The following is a 22,563-nucleotide window of genomic DNA, read 5'->3' on the forward strand; positions in this document are numbered from 1 at the left end:
AATGTTTATGAAATAATAAATGAAGAGTTTAAACCTATGCCATTGTGAATTATGGTATTTTTTTCTATTAAAATTCATATAAGGAAACTAATCTCAGTTTAAATGACATATATATGAATATGATTTAATAAATATATTTGTGCATTTTAAAATTAGCATTGCAGTCTTAGTCTTTAAAAAAAATAATTTTTTGGAGGGGGGGCATGATCCAAATTCAATAGCCTGTATATTTTGTTAGAAAATTATATTTAGAAAACTTTGATTTTATAAATAGATTGCAAATATTTCATGCTAAGGAAAACATGTATTTTGCTTTTTTTTTTTTTAAGTAACAAGGTCTCTTCAGAACTCTAGGTTATTAATATAGTTAAGTTCTCCCTTTTAGCAGCATGTGCATAAGCTAACCACTTATTTTTTTGCATTCACCTGAATTACGAAGTATATGAGAATCACTTGGAGAGCTCTTTCAAAATACATGTGTTGTGTTCCATTCTCAAATCTACTGAAACAGATTCACCAAGAATGGGTGCCCAAGCATGTATGCTTTGGAAGAGTCATCAGATGATTCTGATATGATGCAGAAGTGATGAAAGTCTGATTTCATCAGAAACAGTGTAATGCTGCTGTGGTTTAGCTCCACCAGCGTACAATGACATCTTGGGAGCTTAGTAGCTGTTACTGCCTATTTGGGCTGGTAAACTGCCATTGTGCTCCAGAAGAAAGAATCGATATTTATACAGGATTCCACAGTTTCCATAGTGAATCAATATCTATACAGGATTCTATTGGTAGAAATCATTCCAGTTATTGTTCTCATAGCAGTGTTATCTTCTTGACTTCCTCCAGCACTGACTTTTCATTATAATCCTTAAACATTTGGTCATTGTGGATTAGAGGTGAATCTCCCCCTTGTTGTTTAGAATTACCAGCAGTTGCAGAGAGATTTTATGGAGGATGATCACGAGCGAGCAGTGTCGGTGACTGCTCTATCTGTCCAGTTCTTCACCGCACCTACTCTGGTGAGTAGTGCTTGCCTTTTCTTTGTAACTGATAGCTGGCACTCCTTGCCTTTTTTTGCCTTCTTAATAGAACTATGAGCGTTTGCAGAGTGATTATGTGACAGATGACCACGACAGAGAGTTTTCAGTCGCAGACCTCTCGGTTCAGATATTCACGGTTCCTTCACTTGTAAGTACTGAAAGACTAGAAGAACTTTCTTGTTTTCCATTAGCAGAAGCCTTAAAATAATAGAGAACTAAAGTCTGTATATTCCTGAAAAGAATAGTATTTTATTAATGGGTAATCAGACTTCAAACACCTTCACTATTCTTTTACTAGAATATAACCTTGAATATCAAAGTCATCTGGTGGGGGGGAAGTCATTTAAACTTAATTTATACTTTCTCTTCAGAGTAAAGGAGAGGGAAACAATCTACAATTTTTCATAGTACTTCCCTGAGATTTTGAACTGATTAGTTCACATTAAGCCGATTGATTTCACAAATTATCCTTCACGTTAGAATTAGACAGCATATTGTACACCGTCTCACAATTTGAGAAGTCCTCCTCCCACCTCCCTCCCAAAAGGGGAGATGTAGCTAAGGCAATTGAATCCTGATGATTGGATGGTCTTTTACTGAGCTTCACGAGTTGCCCATAAAGGCATCATTATGTTTTAGTGCTATATACATAATTAAAATTCATATTTAATTTGTTCAGCAAATTTAAGAAACACCTGTTTATTGGGCACAGTTCTAGACTTTGAGAATGTAACAGTAAACAATAACAAATGTGACCCTTCCCTCATCAAACTTACCATAGTGGGAAAGACTCACATAAATAGTTAATCAGAATCACAATGAAAATTCCGTTGGTTTGAGAGAAAATAACAAGAGACCTGACCTTTTCCCACACTTCAGGGCTTTTCTAAGAAAGGTGCCTTTATGCAAGGGCATGAGGGAAGGTCCATACAAAGGAATGAGCAGTTGAGAAAACCTGGAGGAGTAGGGTGGAGCATTACCTCTTGGCAAATAGAGGAAAACCAGGACACTTGAAGATCCTTGAACCTGGAGTGAAATTGTATAGGTTTAAGAGCATTTTATAGTTACTTTATTAATAAGGCATATTAAAAATAACTGAATTTTTCACCATATTACTTTTATGTTAAAGGATATATTCTAATACAGTGGAAGCTGACTGGAGTCTGTTTACCCATTAATGAGCTAGTATGATAGGCCAAATTAAGGATTTTTGCATTTTGTCTTAAAAACATGAGAAGGCATTAAAGAGTTTTAAGTGGTATTTACATAATTACATTTGTGATTTTAAAAGATCATGCTGTCTGTAATTTGGAGAACAAATTGGACAAGGGTAAAAGTGAGTGTGGGAAACCTAATCAGATGCTAAAGCAATGACCCAGGGAAAAATTGATGGTAACTTGAACTGGGATGCTGAAAGTGGATATGAATCATGGGGGATATTTTTAGGTGGTGAAATCTACAGAACTGGCCAAGTGGGTTTGAGGGTTGTTGGGCTTTCTGACGAACTGGATGTCGGGTTTGAAGAAGTATAAGGATGATTCGCAAGCATCTGACTTGCAGCTGAGTAGATGCTGTGCCACTTGCTGAGTGATTAGCATTTGTAAAGAGGGAAAGTGATGCTTTTAGTTTAGTCAGGGTTGAGTTCCAGAAGCCTCTGAGATGATCCTGTGTGTATTCATATCTGTGCTTCCCTCCTTCATTGAACCATTTCCATGCCAGTACCACAGTTGTAATAATTATTTATAGCTTAATATCCCATTTTGGCATCTTAAATCCCATTTCATTTGATAGCTTAAATCTCCTTTCATTATTATTTTCCAAAATGTTTTCGCTTATTCTTAGGCCTTTTTCAAAAAGATGAAGTAAAATCAGATTGTCAGTTACCAAAAACCACATTAGAATTTTGACTGAAAAGACCTTATATTTGTAGATTAATTTAGGAAGCACTAACATCTTTGCAATATTGAATATCCCAACTAGGAATATAATTTGTCCTTGTTTATTCAAATGTTATTTTATGTTCTTAGTAAAAACTTCATAGTTCTCTCGTTATAAACATATATATAATATATATATATATATATATATATATTTTTTTTTTTTAGTTCTCGATCTCGGCTGGGTGCAGTGGCTCACCTCTGTAATCCTAGCCAAGGCAGGTGGATCACCTGAGGTTAGGAGTCTGAGACCAGCCTGGCCAACATGGTGAAACCCCATCTCTACTAAAAATAGAAAAATTAGCCAGGCGTGGTGGCGCACGCCTGAGGCTGAGGCAGAGAATCACTTGAACCCAAGAGGCGGAGGTTGCAGTGAGCTGAGATCAAGCCATTGCACTCCAGCCTGGGCGACAGAGCGAGATTCGGTATCCAAAAAAAAAAAGTTCTTGCTCTGTCACTCAGGCTGGAGTGAGGTGGCACGATCACAGCTCACTACAGCTTTGACCACCTGGGCTTAGGCAATCCTCCTGTCTCAGCCTCCCAAGTAGCTGGGACCACAGATGCATGCCACCACACCCAGCTAGTCCTAAGATTTTTAAATTAAGCTTATATGGTTTATATTTTTGATGCTGTAGTAAACTTTTTATATTTTTGATGCTGTAGTAAACTTTTTATATTTTTAAACAGACTATGGTAGTATTTAGGAAAACTACTGATTTTTATATGTCCATCTTATATCTGTCTGGTCTATCTGGATATGTATGTATTCAGATTAAATAGGTTCTACCAAACTCTTTTCCATAATGGTTAAACCAATTCATGCTTCTGTTAATAACGTATGAAAGTGATAGTTGCTCCACATCCTCACCAACACTTGGTTTTACCAGTCTTTTAAGATTTTATCTATTCTAGTGGGACATAGTGGTTTCTCATTATGGTTTTAATTTGCATTCTTCTGGTGATGATGAAGCTGAATTCCTTTTTATATGTTTATTGGCATTTGGATATACTCCTTTGTGAATCCCTGTTAAAGTTGTCCTTTGATTATCTATTGAGTTGTCTGCCTTTTTCTTACTGATTTGTCAGAGTTTTTCATAGATTCTGCATACATATTCTTTGTTGGGTATATATACTACAAATATTTTTTCCACTCTTGTTTACTTCCTGAATATTAAGTGTTTTTTTTTTTTTTTTTTTTTTTAAGACAGAGTCTCACTGTCCCCCAGGCTGGAGTGCAGTGGCATGATCTCGGGTCAATGCAACCTCAGCCTCCTGAGTATCTGGGACTACATGCGTGCCCAGCTAAGTTTTTGTATTTATAATAGAGATGGGGTTTCACTATGTTGGCCAGGCTGGTCTCGAACTCCTAGCCTCAAGTGATCCTCCTGCCTCAGCCTCTCAAAGTGCTGGGATTACAGGCATGAGCCACTGCACCCAGCCAGGTGTCTCTTAATGAGCCAGAATTCATAATTATAACATGTACTAATTTTGTTTGTTTGTTTGTTTGTTTTTTAGACGGAGTCTCGCTTTGTCACCCAGGCTGTAGTGCAGTGGCGTGATCTCCACTCACTGCAACCTCTGCCTCCCGGGTTCAAGCGATTCTCCTTCCTCGGCCTCCTGAGTAGCTGGGACTACAGGCGTGTGTGACCATACCCGGCTATTTTTTTTTTTTTTTTTTTTGTATTTTTAGTAGAGACGGGGTTTCACTATGTTGGACAGACTGGTCTCAAACTTCTGACCTCAGGTGATCCACCGCACCCGGCCGTACTTTTTGTATATTGTTTAAACAATCTTTGTGTATCCCAAGGTCACAAAGATATTCTCCCACGTTTTCTAAAAGCTTGCCTTTCCCATTTAAATTCCCAATCCATCTATAATTCATTTTTGTGTATCTAAGAACTAAGGTCTTGATTTTTCCCCCTACATAGTTATTCAATTAACCCAGAAGTGTTTATTGAAGATATTTTTTCACCTGTTGCATTTCAGGGGCACCTTTGTCATAAATCAAGACCTTTATATGTGTGTGTCTGTCTTGTCTATCTTTGTGCCCCAGCTACACTGCCTTAATTGTAGTAGTTTTGTGAGTCTCAGTATCTGATAGTTAAATCTTCCAGCTTTATTCCTCAGAGTGCCTTGGCCATTCTTTTTTTGTTTGTTTGTTTTTTTGAGATGGAGTTTCATTGTTGTTGCCCAGGCTGGAGTGCAATGGTGTGATCTTGGCTCACTGCAACCTCCACCTCCCGGGTTCAAGCAATTCTCCTGCCTCAGCCTCCCAAGTAGCTGGGATTATAGGCATGCGCCACCACACCCGGCTAATTTTGTATTTTTAGTAGAGATGGGGTTTTGCCATGTTGGTCAGGCTGGTCTTGAACTCCTAACCTCAGGTGATCCATCCCCCTCAGCCTCCCAAAGTGCTGAGATTACAGGCGTGAGCCACCGCGCCAGGCCAGCCTTGGCCATTCTTAATCCTTTGTATTTCTGTATGAATTTAGATTCAGCATATCAGCTTCCATACACACGAAGAAGCCTTCATATATTTTGATTGAGATTGAAATTAATCTCTCCTTCAGTTTAGGAAGAATTGGTATCTTTACAATATTGAGTCTTCTGCCCTGTGAACTTGATGTATTCCTTCATTCATTTAGTTTTTTTTAAAAATTTCTTTCAATACTTTATAGTTGTCATTATAGAGGGCTTCCCACTCTTCTTTTTTTTCTTTTTGAGATGGAGTCTTGCTCTGTCACCCAGGCTAGAGCACAGTGGCACAATCTTGGCTCACTGCAACCTCTGCCTCCCAGGTTCAAGCAATTCTCCTGTCTTAGCCTCCCGAGTAGCTGGGATTACAGACACCCGCTGCCACCACGCCTGGCTAATTTTTGTATTTTTAGTAGAGACAGGGTTTCACCATATTGGTCAGGCTGGTGTCGAACTCCTGACCTCAGGTGATCCACCCATCTCAGTGTCCCAAAGTGCTGGGATTACAGGCGTGAGCCACTGCGCCTGGCCCCCATTCTTCTTTTGTTAGATTTATTTCTAGGTGTTTGGTTTGGTTTTGGGGGGAGGGGAGACATTGTTTTTGGGTTTTTTGGTGGTTTTTTTTTTTTTTTTTTTTTTTGAGACAGAACCTCACTCTGTTCCCCATGCTGGAGTGCAGTGGTACAATCTCAGTTCACTGCAGCCTCCACCTCCTAGGTTAAAGTGATTCTTCTGCCTCAGCCTCCCAAGTAGCTGGGATTACAGGTGCGTGCCACCACACCTGGCTAGTTTTTTTGTACTTTTCATAGAGATGGTGTTTCACCATGTTGGCCAGACTGGTCTCAAACTCCTGACCTCAGGTTATCTGCCCACCTCGGCCTCCCAAAGTGCTGGGATTACAAGCGTGAGCCACCGCACCTGGCCTGTTTTTGGCTTTTGATTCTATGGGAAATTTTTTTTAACTTTACTTTGTATTTGCTTATAGAAATACATTCATTTGTGTATATCAGCCATGTATCCAGCCACTTTTTCCACATTCATTTATTCTAATGGTTTATAGATTTTTTTTTTTTTTAAGATGGGGTCTGTGATGCTCAGGCCAGTCTCAAACTCCTGGGCTCAAGCTATCATCCTGCCTCAGCCTCCCAAAGTGCTGGGATTACAGGCATGAGCCACTGTGCCCAGCCAGTTTGCAGATTCTTTTGGATTTTTCTGTGTACATAATCATATCACTTGTCATTCATGAATAACAGCAGTTTTAGTTCTTATTTCGAATATTTATATATTTTATTTCATTTTCTTTATTATACTGGCTGGGACCTCAACTACAGTGTTAAATACAAGTGGTAGATAAAAGCAGAAATCTTTGTCTCATATCTGATCTCAGGGGGAAAACTTTTAATATTTTACCGTAAAGTATGATGTTTTGCTTTGGAGTTTTGTTTGCTTGGTTTTTGTTTGATTGTTTATAGTTACTCTTTTATCAGATTAGAGAAATGTTCTCTATTCCTAGTTTGCTCTAAGATGGTAGTGTTGTTTAAGAGAGGGAGCCTTGTGATGTTGCCCAGCCTGCCCTCAAATTCCTGGGCTCAAGCAATCCTCCCATCTCAGTCTCCCGAGTATCTGGGACTATAGGCATGCGCCACTGAGCCCAAATTGGTTTTTGTTCGTTTGGTTCTGGGTTTTTTTTGAGATGGAGCCTCACTGTCACGCAGGCTGGAGTGCAGTGGTGTGATCTCAGCTCACTACAACCTCCGCCTTCCGGGTTCAAGCGATTCTTCTGCCTCAGCCTCCTGAGTAGCTGGGATTACAGGTGCACACCACCACGCCCAGCTAATTTTTATATTTTTAGTAGAGACGGGGTTTCACCACGTTGGTCAGGCTGGTCTTGAACTCCTGACCTCGTGATCCACCCTCCTCGGCCTCCCCAAGTGCTGGGATTACAGGCGTGAGCCACTGCACCCGGCCGGTTTTTGTTTATGTTAAATCATGAATATGTGTTTAATTTTCATGAATTTCAGGAGAGGCATTGGATGGTATGATCAAGTGGTTTTTTTCTCCCTTTGTCTGTTAATAAGGTTATTTAATTTTTTTTCAAATGTTTTATTACTTTTGCTTTAAGGAAATAAACCAAACTTGGTTGTGGTATATTATCCTTTTTCTATATTGCTTGATTCTATTTGTGCACCCTTATTTGTGAGAGAGATTAAGTGATAATTTTCTTTCCTTGTTATAGCCTTTTGGGGTTTTGGTATTAAGATTAAAGAGGACTCATTAATTAAATTGGCAAGTATATTCTGTTTTCTGGAAAATTTTATGTAAGATAGGTATTGGTCTTTTTTTGTTTGTTTGTTTTGTTTTGTTTTGTTTGTTTTTTTAGACCAAGTCTCACTCTAGCACCCAGGCCAGAGTGCAGTGGTGCGATCTCAGCTCACTGCAGCCCCAACCTCCTGTGTGCAAGTGATCCGCCTCAGCCTCCCAAGTAGCGGGGACTACAGGCATGCACTACCACACTTGGCTAATTTTTTTTTTTTTTTTAGTGTTTGTTGAGTTGGTTGGGGGGGGGGGGGTGTTGCTTTGTTGCCCAGGCTAGTTTTGAACTCCTGACCTCAAGTGATCCTTCCACCTTGGCCTCCCAAAGTGTTGGGATTACAGGTGTGAACCACTTATTCCTTATTGCTTTTGTAATTGCCCAACAGATTCTTTCTGCCCACTGTACAGATAAAATCAGTTCACTGAGACCACGGCATTGCAGTACAGAAAGAGTTAAATTGACAGGAGGCTGGCCACACCACATGGGAGACAGAGTTTTTACTCAAAATCTCCCCCTGAAGGCTTGGAGGTTAGGGGTTTTCAAGTATAATTTGGTGAGCAGAAAACTAGGGAGTAGGTGGTGCTGATTGGTTGAGGAGGGCATCATTAGGGTGTGTGCTGAGTCCACTTGTGGCTGAGGGTCAAAGGACTGGTTGAATCATGGATCACAAGTAATGCAAAGTCTGAAAAGGCATCTCAAAAAGGCCACTCTTAGGTTCTACAATAGTGTTGTTATCTATAGGAGTAATTGTGGAAGTTACAAATCTTGTGATTGCTGGTTATCATTTAACTTACATCTTACCATAATTCAGGCCCCTTTCATCATCTTAACCTTGTGGACTTTCATTAGTTTTATAAAGGCAGTTTCCTTTTGGAAAGGGCTATTATCTTCCTTGCTTTAAGGTTAAACTACAAATTAAATTTCTCCCAAAGTTAGTTTGGCCTACACCCCAGAATGACCAAGGACAGCTTGGAGGTTAGAAGCAAGATGGAGTCAATTATATCAGATTTCTCTTATTGTCATAATTTTGCAAAGGCACTTTACTCACTTAAATTATTTGGAAGAATTCTCCAGTGTAACCATTTGGGCCTCAAGATTTCTTTCTGGAAATGATTTTATAGCCAGTTAAAATTTTTAATAGGACTATTCATATTTCCTGTTTCTTGTTTCCCTTCTAATAACATGTTTTTTCTTGGGACTTTGCTAATTTCATTTAAATTTCCAATTATATTGATTTAAATGACACCTAATATTTGTCTTATTTTCTATTTAATACATTTCAGATCTATAGGTTTTGTAGTATTTTTTGTAATCCTTTTTTAAATTTAAATTTTTCTGTTTTTCTTACCAGTCTTTCTAAGGATGTATACTCTTTTTTTAGGACAGGGTCTCACTTTGTCACCCAAGCTGGAGTGCAGTGGCATGATTTCAGCTCACTGCAATCTCTACCTCCCAGGTTCAAGCAATTCTGGTGTCTCAGTCTCCCAAGTAGCTGGGACTACAGGCATGCACCACCACACTGGGCTAATTTTTGTATTTTCAGTAGCGACGGAGTTTTGCCATCTTGGCCAGGCTGGTCTCGAGCTCCTGGCCTCATGTGATCTGCCTACCTCAGCCTCCCAAAGTGCTGGATTACAGACATGAGCCACCATGCCCGGCCTAGAGATGTATGTGTTTATTAGTTTTTTCAAAGAACCAACCTTTAGTTGCGTTGATTTATTTCCCCCCCCCCGCTTTTTTTTTTGAGGCGGAGTCTCGCTCTGTCGCCCAGGTTGGAGTGCAGTGGTGCGATCTCGGCTCACTGCATGCTCCGCCTCCCGGGTTCACGCCATTCTCCTGCCTCAGCCTCCCAAGTAGCTGGGACTACAGGCACCCGCCACCATGCCTGGCTAATTTCTTTGTATTTTTAATAGAGCCGGGGTTTCACCATGTTAGCCAGGATGGTCTCGATCTCCTGACCTCGTGATCCACCTGCCTCAGCCTCCCAAAGTGTTGGGATTACAGGTGTGAGCCACCGTGCGCTGCCTTATTTTTCCCCTTTTATACATTTGCTTTGTTTTATTCTTTCCTTTTTTGTGTTTTCTTTAGATTTTGCCATTCTTGTGTAGTTTCTTTTCTTTTGTGACCACCAATGTAATTTCTTTATAGATTATTAGATCATTTACTTTCAGCCTTCTTTTCTGATGATTTAAGGCTTAGGTTTCCATCTAAGCATAATTTTAACTGCATGTCACAGTCTTGTTATGTGGCAAATGACGGTTGTTTAGAAAGGTTTGTTTTGCAAGTTCAAATGAACTTAGGTAATAAAGGATGCCCCTTGCCTTCCTGGAAAGTGAGAGGACACTTTACAGAAGGGAAATGTATGCTCTCTTTTTACGGCTTCTCTTGTGTCTGCTGTCCTCAGTTGCCTTCGCTCAAAATAATCCTTATGCCAAAGTGGCATATTTTGGGGTGGCATATTCGAGTTCTCTTCAGCTGATAGAGTGAGGTGGATCACTTTAGTCCAGTCAAGGATTTAAGTGTCTCCAGGTTGTTTTGACAAGACTCAGTCTTACTTCTGCTTCATCCCCACCCCTGACACATAACTCACTAGGGGTTCTCAATCGAGAGCCTGGAGTTCTTCCCTAGAATTCGAGTTTGTTCACTCTATAGGAACTTGTACACTAATCTTGCTTCCTTATATAACTTTAGAATTTTGTAAATGCCTTTAAGGAAAAACTGGAAGAACATTGAACTCAGTTCCCCCTGCTCTTTTTCTTACTGGGATTCTGGCCTCTCCAACACCCTGGGACTGCTATAGTCTCAGCAAGTTTTTCTCCCTAATAATAGCAGTTCTGTACATATTTTGTAACCACACAATGGGTTACCTTGCTCGCTGCCCAGATAGAGCCAATTTATGAAGACGAGGGAATTGCAATAGAGAAAGAGTTTAGTACACAGAGAGCTGACCAAGTGGGAGACCAAAGCTTTATTATTACTCAAATCAGCCACCCCAACAATTTAGAGCCTAGGTTTGGAGGGCAGGGGGCTAGGAAATAGGGGATGCTGATTGGTTGGGTCCAGGGTGGAATCACAGGGAGTTGAAACTGTCCACTTGTGCTGATCAGTTCCTAGGTGGGGGCCATAAGACCAGATAAGCCAGTTTACCAGTCTGGGTGTCTCCAGCAGGTCCTTCAGTATGCAGGGTCTGAAAAATACCTCAAACACCAATCTTAGGTTTTACAATAGTAATGTTATCTATAGGAGCAAGTGGGGGAGGTTAGTGATATTGTGGCCTCTGGCTACATGACTTCTGAGCCATAATTTCTAATCTAGTGGCTAATTTGTTGGTTTTACAAATGCAGTCTGGTTCCCAAGCAAGGAGGGAGTTTGTTTCAGGGAGAGTCTATTACCGTCTTTGTTTGTTTTTTTGGTTTGTTTTGTTTTTTGAGTCAGGGTCTCGCTCTGTTGCCCAGGCTAGAGTGCAGTGGTGCAATCGTGGCCCACTGCAGCCTCGACCACCCAAATTCAAGCCAACCTCCTGCCTCAGTTTCCTGAGTAGCTGGGACTACAAGTGTGCGCCACTACACACCTGGCTAAGTTTTTTTTTTTTTTTATCTCTTATTTTTAGTAGAGACAATGTCTTGCTATGTTGCCTGGGCTGGTCTTGAACTCCTGGGCTCAAATGATCCTCCCACCCCAGCCTCCCAAAGTACTAGCATTACAGGCATGAGCCACCACACCCAGCCTTTGTTTTAAAGTCTTTAAAGTCTTTGTTTTAAAGTTAAACTGTAAACCACATTCCTCCCAAAGTTAGTTTGGCCTGCACCCAGGAATGAATAAGGGCAGTTTTGGAGATTAAAGGCAAGATGAAGTCAATTAGGTCAGATCTCTTTCATTGTCATAATTTTCTCACTGTTAACAGTTTTTGCAAAGGTAGCTTTGTTTTTTTCTTGGGATCTTAAATCCCCTCTTACCCCACTCCCAGAATAGACAAATGCTGAGGGAAAAGCAGCTGCAGAATGCTGGCTCACCTCCTTGTGCAGTTCCCTTTCTCCCTGGTTTTATCTCCCGGAGTCCTTGTCTCAGCAGCTCTCTAGTGATTTCAAACTTTTTTTTACTTTTATTAAGCGTTTCTAGTTGTTCTTGGTGGAAATGTTGGTCATCCTCAAGCTACTTCATCATGACTGAAAGAATACTTTTATAGTTCTTTAAAAAAAAACAAAACTCCGTTAATAATTATTATGCACATCCCTGGTTAAAAATAACTTGCCCTAGATATTAGTGGAATGTTTTACAGCAGTGGTACCTTTTGAATCACAATTACCTTACAATTAACACAGTCTTCATTTTTAGTTTGGTCAAGACCCAGTACTGGCCAGGCACAGTGGCTCATGCCTGTAATCCCAGCACTTTGGGAGGCAAAGGTGGGAGGATCACTTGAGGTCAGGAGTTCGAGACCAGCCTGGCCAACATGGTGAAACCCCGTCTCTTCTAAAAATACAAAAAATTAGCTGGGCATGGTGGCAGGTGCTGGTAATCCTAGCTACTCAGGTGGCTGAGACAGGAGAATTGCTTGAACCCGTGAGGTGGAGGTTGCAGTGAGCCAAGATCATGCCACTGCACTCTAGTCTGAGCGACAGAGTGAGGCTCTGACTCAAAAAAAAAAAAAAAAATAGTGCTTATAATTCAAGTGATTAGAGTATGATAGTTGTTCTAATTTATTAAATATGTGTTCAGTCAGCATTATCCCTGTATGCTATGGCATGTTTAGTTTAAAAGTATAAGCATAGATGATTATTATTATTCAGTTGTATTTTTCAGAGTCTTATGGGAGAATTTGGCCCATTTTGAATATGCTGTTAAATAGGTAATGAGCCTTGCAATACAAAATTGAATATGAATCATATAAAATGAATAAAAACTGTAATTAATATAATCAGGGTTTTTTTTGTTTTTGTTTTTGTTTTGAGATAGAGTTTCGCTCTTGTCATCCACGCTGGAGTGCAGTGGCATGATCTGGGCTCACTGCAACCTCCGCCTCCTGGGTTCAAGCAGTTCTCCAGCCTCAGCTTCCCTAGTAGCTGGGATTATAGGTGCCCGCCACCATGCCCGGGTAATTTTTTAATTTTTAGTAGAGAGGGGGTTTCGCCATGTTGGCCAGACAGGTCTGGAACTCCTGACCTCAAGTGATCCGCCCACCTCAGCCTCCCAAAGTGTTCAGATTACAGGCGTGAGCCACTGTGCCCGGCTGATAGTGGTAATGCTTTTTAAAGCAAAGTGAATGGTAGGCATAAAAATTAAGAAAGGCCAGGCACAGTGGCGCACACCTGTAATCCCAGCACTTTGGGAGGCCGAGGCAGGCAGATCACTTGAGGTCAAGACTTCAAGATCAGCCTAGACAACTTGGTGAAAACCTGTCTCTACTAAATATATGTAAAAAATTAGCCAAGCATGGTGGCACACACCTGTAATCCTAGCTACTTAGGAGGCTGAGGTGGGAGGATTACTTGAACCCTGGAGGAGGAGATTGCAGTGAGCCAAGATTATGCCACTGCACTCCAGCCTGGGTGACAAAGCAAAACTCTGTCTCAAAAAAAATAATAATAATTTTTTAGGGTAAGTGTTAAGTACAAGAAATATATACCAAGACTAAATACCAAATAATGTTTGGTATTTAATGTTGAAAATTACTTTGAAAGGTTAGCAACAATTTCTTAGCATAAGGTGATAAAGCTGAGAACCTAAGGTCTTTTATTTTTCTTTTCTGTTTGTAACTTTGAAATATGTGCTTCTTTTGTTATCTTTTAGAAGTAGAAATGCCTGAATAACTCCCCTGGTTTTTGTTTTGGTTTTGGTTTTTGGGGTTTTCGTTTGTTTTTAAGAGTCAAGGCCTTGCTGTGTTGCCCAGGCTGGCCTCGAAATCCTGAGCTCAAGCAGTCCTCAACCTCAGCCTCACAAGTAGCTGGAACTATAGACGTGAGCCACTGTGGCCAGCTACTTCCTGTTTTAATGGGACATTAGTAATGAACCATCGTAGTAGTAGTAGTAGCAGTAGTAGTAGTAGTAGTAGTAGTAGTAGTAATGAACCACTCTATCATTATTTACTTTTTTTTTTTTTTTAATTGAGAGAGTCTTGCTCTGTCGCCTAGGCTGGAGTGCAATGGCATGATCTCGGTTCACTGCAACCTCTGCCTCCTGAGTTCAAGCGGTTCTCCTGTCTCAGCCTCCCGAGTAGCTGGGATTACAGGAGCCCACCACCACGCCCAGCTAATTTTTGTGTTTTTTAGTAGAGATATGGTTTCACCATGTTGGCCAAACTAGTCTCGAACTCCTAACCTTAGGTGATCCACCCACCTTGGCCTCCCTTGCTGGGATAACAGGCATAAGCCACTGCACCCAGCCTATTTTTTTTTTTTTTGATACCCCTAAAGACAATTAGAATCTAATCCAAAATTGTGCAGTATGTGAACCATCTCTGTTAACATTCACCTGAAACTAAAAATGCTAGTAAGTGCCTTGATTTGGTGGGGGTTTACATTCTAACAATATTGTCTCTCCACCAAACTTCCTCTTACTGCCTGCTTTAAGTCCTGAAGTTTTCAAACTCAGTTTTATATTTACAGATTTTCTACTTATCTGCTGACTTTAGAATTTAACATCTATATTAGAATACAGTTTTAATATATTCTTAGACTTCTGTCTTCTGCATTTTTGTTTCTGGTTATTTGGGGGTTTTTTGTTTTTTGTTTTTAAGACAGGGTCTCACTCTGTCGCCCAGGCTGGAGTGGCGTGATCATGGCTCACTGCAGCCTTGACCTCCCAGGCTCAGGTGATTTTCTCACCTCAGCCTCCCAGGTAGCTGGGAATACAGGTACATGCCACCACACCCAGCTAATTGTTTTATTTTTTATAGAGACAGGGTTTCACTGTGTTGCCCAGGCTGGTCTCGAACTGGGCTCAAATAATCTGCCTGCCTCAGCCTCCCAAAGTGCTGGCGTTACAGACGTGAGCTACTGCACCTGGCCTTGTTCTACGTTTTGATGAAACTTTTTCTGTTGCTAATTACCTCATCTTGACTTATGCGAGGCCTGTTTAAGTTGTCACCCAGCATCAATAACACTCTAGAATCCTAGGAGAGATTAGCTGTTGAGGCTGGAAAATGTCAGGGTGAGGATCCATGATCTTTTGTATCAGAGTGCAAAATGAAGTATTCAAAGTAACATTAGACTTTCTGACTCTATTAGGGCAGAGATTAACACTATCAAAATGGCAAAGAGCAAAATGTTTGAAGTTATATTGTGTTATGGAGGGCATGAGAGGGCATGGCCCACATTGTAGGTAGAAAGAGAAATTGTTGAGCCTCTTTGTGGAAACAATTTGGTGATATCATTAAAATTTATTATGTGCATACTCTTTAACCGATTACTTCCACTTTTAGGAAATTATTCTATAAATATTCCTACAACTATACACAGTGGATATTTGTTGCAACATCTTTTTTAATAGCATAAAACTGGAAACAACCCAAATGTCTGACCAGTAAAAGCTTGGCTAAATAAAATCTGATACAAAAGTAGACCTGGTTAAAAAGAATGACGAGCATTTGTATGAACTGATATGGGACATTGTCCCATATCAAGTAAAAAAATGTACAAAACAATATAATATGCTATCTTTTGTAGGAAAAAGATAGATATACATACTTGTGTATACTTAATACACACTTTATGTATTTATACATTTTATATATGTGTGTGTATTATGTAGTATATACTCTGATTTTATATATATATATAAATACAGGTTCTGTAATTATATATATATAAAATACACATACATATACCATCTCTGCAAGAATATGCAAGGAACTATGATTAACAAGATTTGCCTTTAGAAAGAAGACCTCAAGAGCTAGGAGACTCCCTGTTGCATTTAGTATGATTTACATGTATTTGCCTATTAAAAAAAATATATATGTACACACATGCACACACACACAAACAAAAAATAAATCTCAACTAAGGAAATAAAGAGAAAATATTGTTTCATACTGAGTTCTAGAGAATCTGTGTCGTAAACCTCTGGATCCTAGAATAACTATACCATACCATTATAGGTGTCTAAATGTCTCAGTTAAGGAAAATTTGCAGCCTGATTCAGAGCCCCCACCCTGAATTATCTTTGAGTAATGAGCCTTGGAACTGTCTTCTAACATTCTGGCATCTTTCTGGCATCTGGTATAATTGTTGCTTCATACACATGGCAATTGGAGTAAGTAATTGTTATTTAGAAATACACAGTAATGCATTTATGATATATAGTTGTGTTGAAAAAGGTTTAAACTGAAGGAGCTAAACAATGTTGGTGACTTTTTTTTTAGTCTTCCTAGTACATAGTTTTTGATTACCATGCACTCTGATAAACTTTGTTTTTAGGCTCGAATGCTCATCACAGAAGAAAACTTGATGAGCATTATCATTAAGACTTTTATGGATCATTTGAGACATCGAGATGCCCAGGGCAGATTTCAGTTTGAACGATACACTGCTTTACAAGCCTTCAAATTTAGGAGAGTACAGAGCCTTATTTTAGATCTCAAGTAAGTTTTCATTTAATTATTAAACCAGTTGCAATTTATAGAAAGTCAATGTTTATGTTAATTGCCACTGTCACTTTTATCTTGTTCAGGTATGTGTTAATTAGCAAACCAACTGAATGGTCAGAGGAGCTGAGGCAGAAGTTCCTAGAAGGGTTTGATGCCTTTTTGGAATTACTAAAATGTATGCAGGTATGTAAAAACTGTTACACTTTTCTTTTTCCTTTTTTTTTTTTTTCTCTTTTCTCTTTTTTTTTTTTTTTAATTTTTCTTTTTCTTTTTAAGAGATGGGGATCTCACTGTGTTGCCCAGGGTGGAGTGTAGTGGCTAGTCATAGACACAACCATAGTGTACTATACCTTTGAACTCCTGGTCTCTGGCAGTTCTCCTGCCTCAGCCTCCAAAGTTGCCTGGGACTAGAGGCGCAGTCACGGGCCCAGGCCCAGCTTCTTTGTTGTTGTTGTTGTTCATTGAAATGAACAGCTTTCTGTCTGCGCATCTTTTCATTTCGTGCACATTTCCAAAAGATCAATTTGGATGGCTGCAATTCTGACCAGGAAGCTCCTCTTTAATTGGAGATTCTTAGAAAGGTGTGGAGCAAAGGAGATCCCAGCAAAGATTCCGGCATCTACTGCTCTTGGGTTTTTTCTGTGTTGGTTTTTTTTTTGTTTTGTTTTGTTTATGAGATGGAGTCTCACTCTGTCGCCCAGGCTGGAGTGCAGTGGCGCAATCTCAGCTCACTGCAATCTCCACCTCCAGAGTTCAAGTGAATATCCTGCCTCAGCCTCTCAAATAGCTGGGATTACAGGTATACACCACCACACCAGCTAATTTTTTGTATTTTTAATAGAGATAGGGTTTCACCAAGTAGTCCAGGCTGGTCTCGAACTCCTGACCTCAAGTGATCCACCCACCTCAACCTCCCAGAGTGCTGGGATTACCGGCATGAGCCACCGCACCTGGCCAGTTTTTGGGGTTGTTTTTTTTTGTTTGTTTTTTGTTTTGTTTTGTTTGAGACATAGTTTTTCACTCTGTTGCCCAGGCTGGAGTACAATGGCACAATCCTGGCTCACTGCAACCTCCGCCTCCTGGGTTCAAGTGATTCTCTGACCTCAGCTTTCTGAGTAGCTGGGATTACAGGCACCTGCCACCATGCCTGGCTATTTTTTGTATTTTTAGTAGAGAGGAGGTTTCACCAAGTTGTCCAGGCTGGTTTCAAACTCCTGACCTCGAGTGATCTGCCCACCTCGGGCTCCCAATGTGCTGGGATTACAGGCATGAGCCACTGCGCCAGCCACTTTTATATTTCTTTGGATTCCACTAATGTTCTTTCTTTAGCGGTTACAAGTTTATTTTTTTAATATGCTTTCTTGGAAGTATAGTCAAGTTATTTGAGAAACTGTAGTGGTTTTTGATTTTGCTTTTTAATGTTTCCATGTTTCTTTTTCTCTCCTTCATGTGGTATTTATATAATACAGTGTAGACCTTTTTCCCCTGTTTAATTCTCTTTTTAGGAAACATCCCTATATACAAAACAGAATCTAGAAGTAGAAACGAACAGGTATATTTAACCAGTTATAACTGTAAGAAGATAGGTGACGTCTCTAAAAATCTGAGCAAGTACTATTATGATTTCTTTAGTAGCCACCTGGCTTTCTTAAGAAAAGGAATGACCAAAGTTGACTTACCATTTTTATTTTTATTTGTTTGAATTTATTTTTATTTATTTATTTATTTTGGAGGTGGAGGTTTGCTCTATCGCCCAGGTGGGAGTGCAGTGGCGCGATCTTGGCTCACTGCAACTTCTGCCTCCCAGGTTCAAGCAATTCTTCTGCCTCAGCCTCCTGAGTAGCTGGGATTACAGGTGCACGCCACCACACCTAGCTCATTTTTGTATTGTTAGTAGAGACAGGGTTTCGCCATGTTGGCCAGGCTGGTCTTGAATTCCTGACCTCAAGTGATCCACCCGCCTCGGCCTCCCAAAGTGCTGGGATTACAGGCGTGGGCCACCATGTCTGGCCTGACTTACCATTCTAGTTCCTAGGTTGGGTGGTAGTTCATGGGTGTTTATTATAATACTACTATGTTTTTCATGTATCTGTGAAAACAATAGCTACTTTGGTCATTTTTGATACTTGAAGTATTCTGTATTCTCTATTGTTTAATAAGTTCTGACATACTAGAATAGTTAGGCTAGTTTCTGAACAGTAATTTTAATTAAAAGCTATTTATTGTTTTGCCTTCTTTCAGGCTCTGTGAAAACTTTTAATTGCATATTAGGACATAATATTAAAACTTTATTATAAAATACAGTTATAAATTCAATAACATTTTAAAAGCTTGTCACATTTCTTTTAACAATTTTTTCTATAGACCATAGAGCTAAAAAGGAAGGATTATTGCAGTGAAATATTGAAGTATTTTATTGCCTAAAACAGATCTCAGATGATACCTCTGAAATAATGCGTTTATTGGGATTTCTAAATTTATATTTTAGAGAATGTTATATAAACACATAATTTTAAAAGCTATTATTTCTCATAGTACTTGAAGTTTCCTGTTAAAACTTATACCTTCTATGTTTTTATAATCAATATATATTTCTCCTACATTACTTCTTAGGTTTCCATATAAAAGAACAACTATAATTTTCATTCATATATAATTTTTTCACTTCCTTTAAGGGAATGGATCCAATTACACGTCAAGTAGGACAACATATTGAAATGGAACCAGAGTGGGAAGCAGCCTTCACACTACAAATGAAATTAACACATGTCATTTCAATGATGCTGGACTGGTGTGCTTCAGATGTGAGTTTCTTCTGGGTGCGGGGAATAGGAGGAAAGTGGAAGAGGGAGGAATAAGCAGAATCCTAAGTAAATTTCAAGGAGATCTAGAGAAAATAGTGGTGATACTTAGTTCATTAAACAGCGTATTTTCCTTCACCTATAAACTCAGTAAAATTTTAAAATTCTACAGCCTGAGGAAAAACTTGAAAAATAGAGAAAGAAATAATCCAGATTGTCTCTTCCCTAATGTAACTATCTTTGTTTTTTTTCCATAATCCCTTCTAGACTTTGAGGATATAAAAATGGTAGTTTCTAAATTTATTCAAAAATAAAGTTTTATTATTGGTACATTTGTCCTGTGTCTTAAAATTATTTTGGCCTTCCTTTGGTGATAAAGTCTAGATGAGAGCCTGTATACATTATGAGGTTAGGGAGGTTTCTGTAAAGTCTGAACAATCTGTAAAAGTTAATGGAACAATGAGTAAATGATATTCCTGACTGAGAAGACAGCTGCATTATAGTCTGTGATGACAGGGACTAGGGTAGTCCTAGGAGCTATAGAAAGGTCTGTGGTTGGAGCACAGAAGTAGAGAACAGAGATTTGGGCACAGGAGTGATTTTTCGGGGCCTTGGCCATGGTTTTTTTTTTTTTTTTTTTTTGAGACACAGCTCACTCTGTTGCCCAGGCCAGAGTGCAGTGGTGCAATCCTGGCTCACTGCAGCCTCAACCTCCCTGGGCTTAGGTGATCCTCCCACCTCAGCCTCCCAAGTAGCTGGGACAACAGGCACACACCACCACACCTGGCTAATTTTTCTATTTTTTGTAGAGACAGGGCTTCGCCGTGTTACCCAGGCTGGTCTTGAATTCCTGGGCTCAAGCGATCTGCTTGCCTCGGCCTCCCAAAGTCTTGGAATTACCAGCGTGAGCCACCACACTCAGCCTGCATTTTATTTGAATTGAAGTGGGAAGCCTTTAGAGATTACCATCTCTCTATTAAATTCCCTGCTTCAACTCTTGCCCCCTTTATCCATTCTCCATACAGTGACATGATTCAATTTACATGTTTTTTAAAATTGCTCTGTATGGAGAATGGATGAAGGGGGCAAGAGTCAAAGCAGGAATTTAATAGAGAGAGACGCTTGGCAATGCCTTGGAGTTACTAGAGATAGAGAAAAGTAGCAAGTTTTGAGAGAAACTTAGAAGATGAAGTTGCCAGCTTGGTAATAGATTGGACAATGGGGAATGGGGGAAAGGAGGGTATTGGAATAACTTCTAGATTTCTGCACTATATGAGTAAATGTATCATTCACTGAGATGAGGGACACTGGAAGAGGGACCAAATTTGGGAGGGAGGATTGAGTTTGGTTTTGCCCATATTGTTATTTGAGGTACTTACTCACTGAATTTAAGGTGCTTATTCAATGTTGTAAAAACTCAACCTTTTGAGTAACTTACAGAAAAACCCTCTTTTTTAGGAGAAAGTGTTAATCGAAGCTTACAAGAAATGTCTCGCTGTACTGATGCAGTGTCATGGTGGTTATACTGATGGTGAACAGCCAATCACACTAAGCATTTGTGGACATTCAGTGGAAACTATCAGATACTGTGTTTCCCAAGAAAAAGTTAGCATTCACCTCCCAGTTTCTCGCTTACTTGCAGGTAAAGCATTTCCCCTAAAATAAAACCCTAAAATTATCTTTTAAATTGTTGTTTGTGGTTAATATCTGTGAATACTTACTTTGTGCCAGATGTTATTCTGTGATTTCTACATCATTAACTTATCCAATCATCACATCATCCTGTGAAGTAGGTATTATTATTAAGCTTGCTTCATAGATGGGAAGACAGAGGCATAGAGAGTGACTTGCTTAGTAAGTCACACAACAAGAAAGAATCAGTTGGCATTATGAGGAAGTTTGGCACCAGAGGCCATGTTTATAGCCATTATACCATAGTGCTTCTTTAGACAACTACAGATACCACATGTTTTATCATTTCATCGAATCCAGCTTCAAAGTCTATGTTGTTACCATTCAAATTAATCTGTCACTTAAGCAATTGCTAATCACTTGAAGCCACCCTAGGTTTTCTATTCTCCTTTTTTTCCTCTCCCTCTGAGCTGTTTCATATATTTATTGATAGCTTTTTACGCAACAGGTCAAGAACAAGGACATAATGGGGTGATAATTCTTTTAATTTCAAGTAGTTGATTTATAAGCCACTTGTAATTAATTGGTAGAATGTCTGAAGCTGCCATCTTACATGGCCGAAGACTTTGAATATGCACTTATCCATCTCTGCAGACTCATTTCAGTACAGCTTTCATATTTCTTGATTCTAGGTATTCTTTTCTTGCTCGCACACTGTTGTTTTCTTTAGTTCCGTTTTAACTCAGAGAACAGAAAGAAATTTTGAAGGTATTTTTACTCATTGTAAAATATGTAGTTTATGTTAAGTTTGTGGCTCAGTAGCTTAATGTGATGTGAGGGTGTGTTTTTTGTTTTTTGTTTTTTTTTTTCTGGAGGAGATTGTAGAGAGTTTGTTTCATTTCTTCCTTAAATGTTTGACAGAATTCACCAGTGAAGTCATCTCATCTGATGCTTTAGGTTTTGGAAGGTTATTAATAATTGACTCAATTTCTTTAATAGATACGGGCCTGTTTAGGTTATCTGTTTCTCCTTGTGTGAGTTTTGGTAGTCTGTGTCTTTCAAGGAATTGATCCATTTCATCTAAGTTATCAGATTTGTGGGCCTAGAGTTGTTAATATTCCTTCATTATCCTTTTAATGTACATGGGGTCAGTAGTAATGATTCCTCTTTCATTCTGAAGGCATTTTTTTTTCATTGTTCTGAGACCTATCACATTATCCCACTGATAGACCCTTGCCATGGGTATATTATTGAAGTCATGGTAATTTAAGATAATTACTTACTCTGAGGCTTATAAAGTTGTTATTCCTAGACATATGAATATAAAATGGTACAATAGACCATTACCTAGAATGAAATCATGATCATAAGAAGAAATCTCTCTTATTTCTATAACTTGTTCAGGCCCAGTTTTGTTTTTATAAGTGTTTTGAGCAACTGAACTGTCAATCCTCAACACAGGCAATTGATGGCATGGTGTTGTGGAAAAGTATTGGACAGAAGGCAAGAAAGTGAGGCATGCGTGTGGAAGTAGCAAGCAGGCGCAGCGTGGCATGCCCTGCACATGCCCTTAAAAAAAAAAAAAGGCAAGAAATTGAGTAATGAGTCCTGTCTCCAACTGAGCCACTGATCTCTTCTGCCTTTAAAAATCAGAGTGAGACTCTGTCTCAAAAAAAAAAAAAAGTCTAATTTTATGGGAGGAAGCTGATGCTGATAGTTATCTACAGTGAAAAAAGTCAGTACTCTAAAAATGTACTAATTTCTGCCTAGGTTTTTA

The 22,563-nt window shown here is 39.3% G+C and overlaps 1 protein-coding gene across 9 annotated transcripts in view; it reads left to right on the forward strand.

Annotated features, from left to right (window-relative positions):
* The window catches only part of UBR2 (ubiquitin protein ligase E3 component n-recognin 2), a 132,166-nt gene that overhangs the window by 54,586 nt on the left and 55,017 nt on the right, over window positions 1–22,563 (forward strand). For 7 of the 9 annotated variants that reach the window (XR_004671978.3, XR_008625617.2, XM_008958781.5 and 4 more), the window contains 5 exons: window positions 1,090–1,188; window positions 16,184–16,347; window positions 16,437–16,536; window positions 19,029–19,157; window positions 20,613–20,796. Coding sequence is in view for 7 of the 9 variants with exons in the window: in XM_008958781.5 (XP_008957029.2) it covers window positions 1,090–1,188; window positions 16,184–16,347; window positions 16,437–16,536; window positions 19,029–19,157; window positions 20,613–20,796 (676 nt within the window). In the remaining 2 variants the exon portion in view is untranslated. Of the gene's footprint in view, window positions 1–920; window positions 1,020–1,089; window positions 1,189–16,183; window positions 16,348–16,436; window positions 16,537–19,028; window positions 19,158–20,612; window positions 20,797–22,563 lie in introns of all 9 variants that reach the window. The other 2 variants (XM_003833292.6, XM_055113610.2) reach the window with 1 other exon arrangement.

The sequence above is a fragment of the Pan paniscus genome, chromosome 5 (assembly GCF_029289425.2).
Source record: "Pan paniscus chromosome 5, NHGRI_mPanPan1-v2.0_pri, whole genome shotgun sequence".
In the NCBI taxonomy this organism is placed as follows: Eukaryota; Metazoa; Chordata; class Mammalia; order Primates; family Hominidae; genus Pan; species Pan paniscus.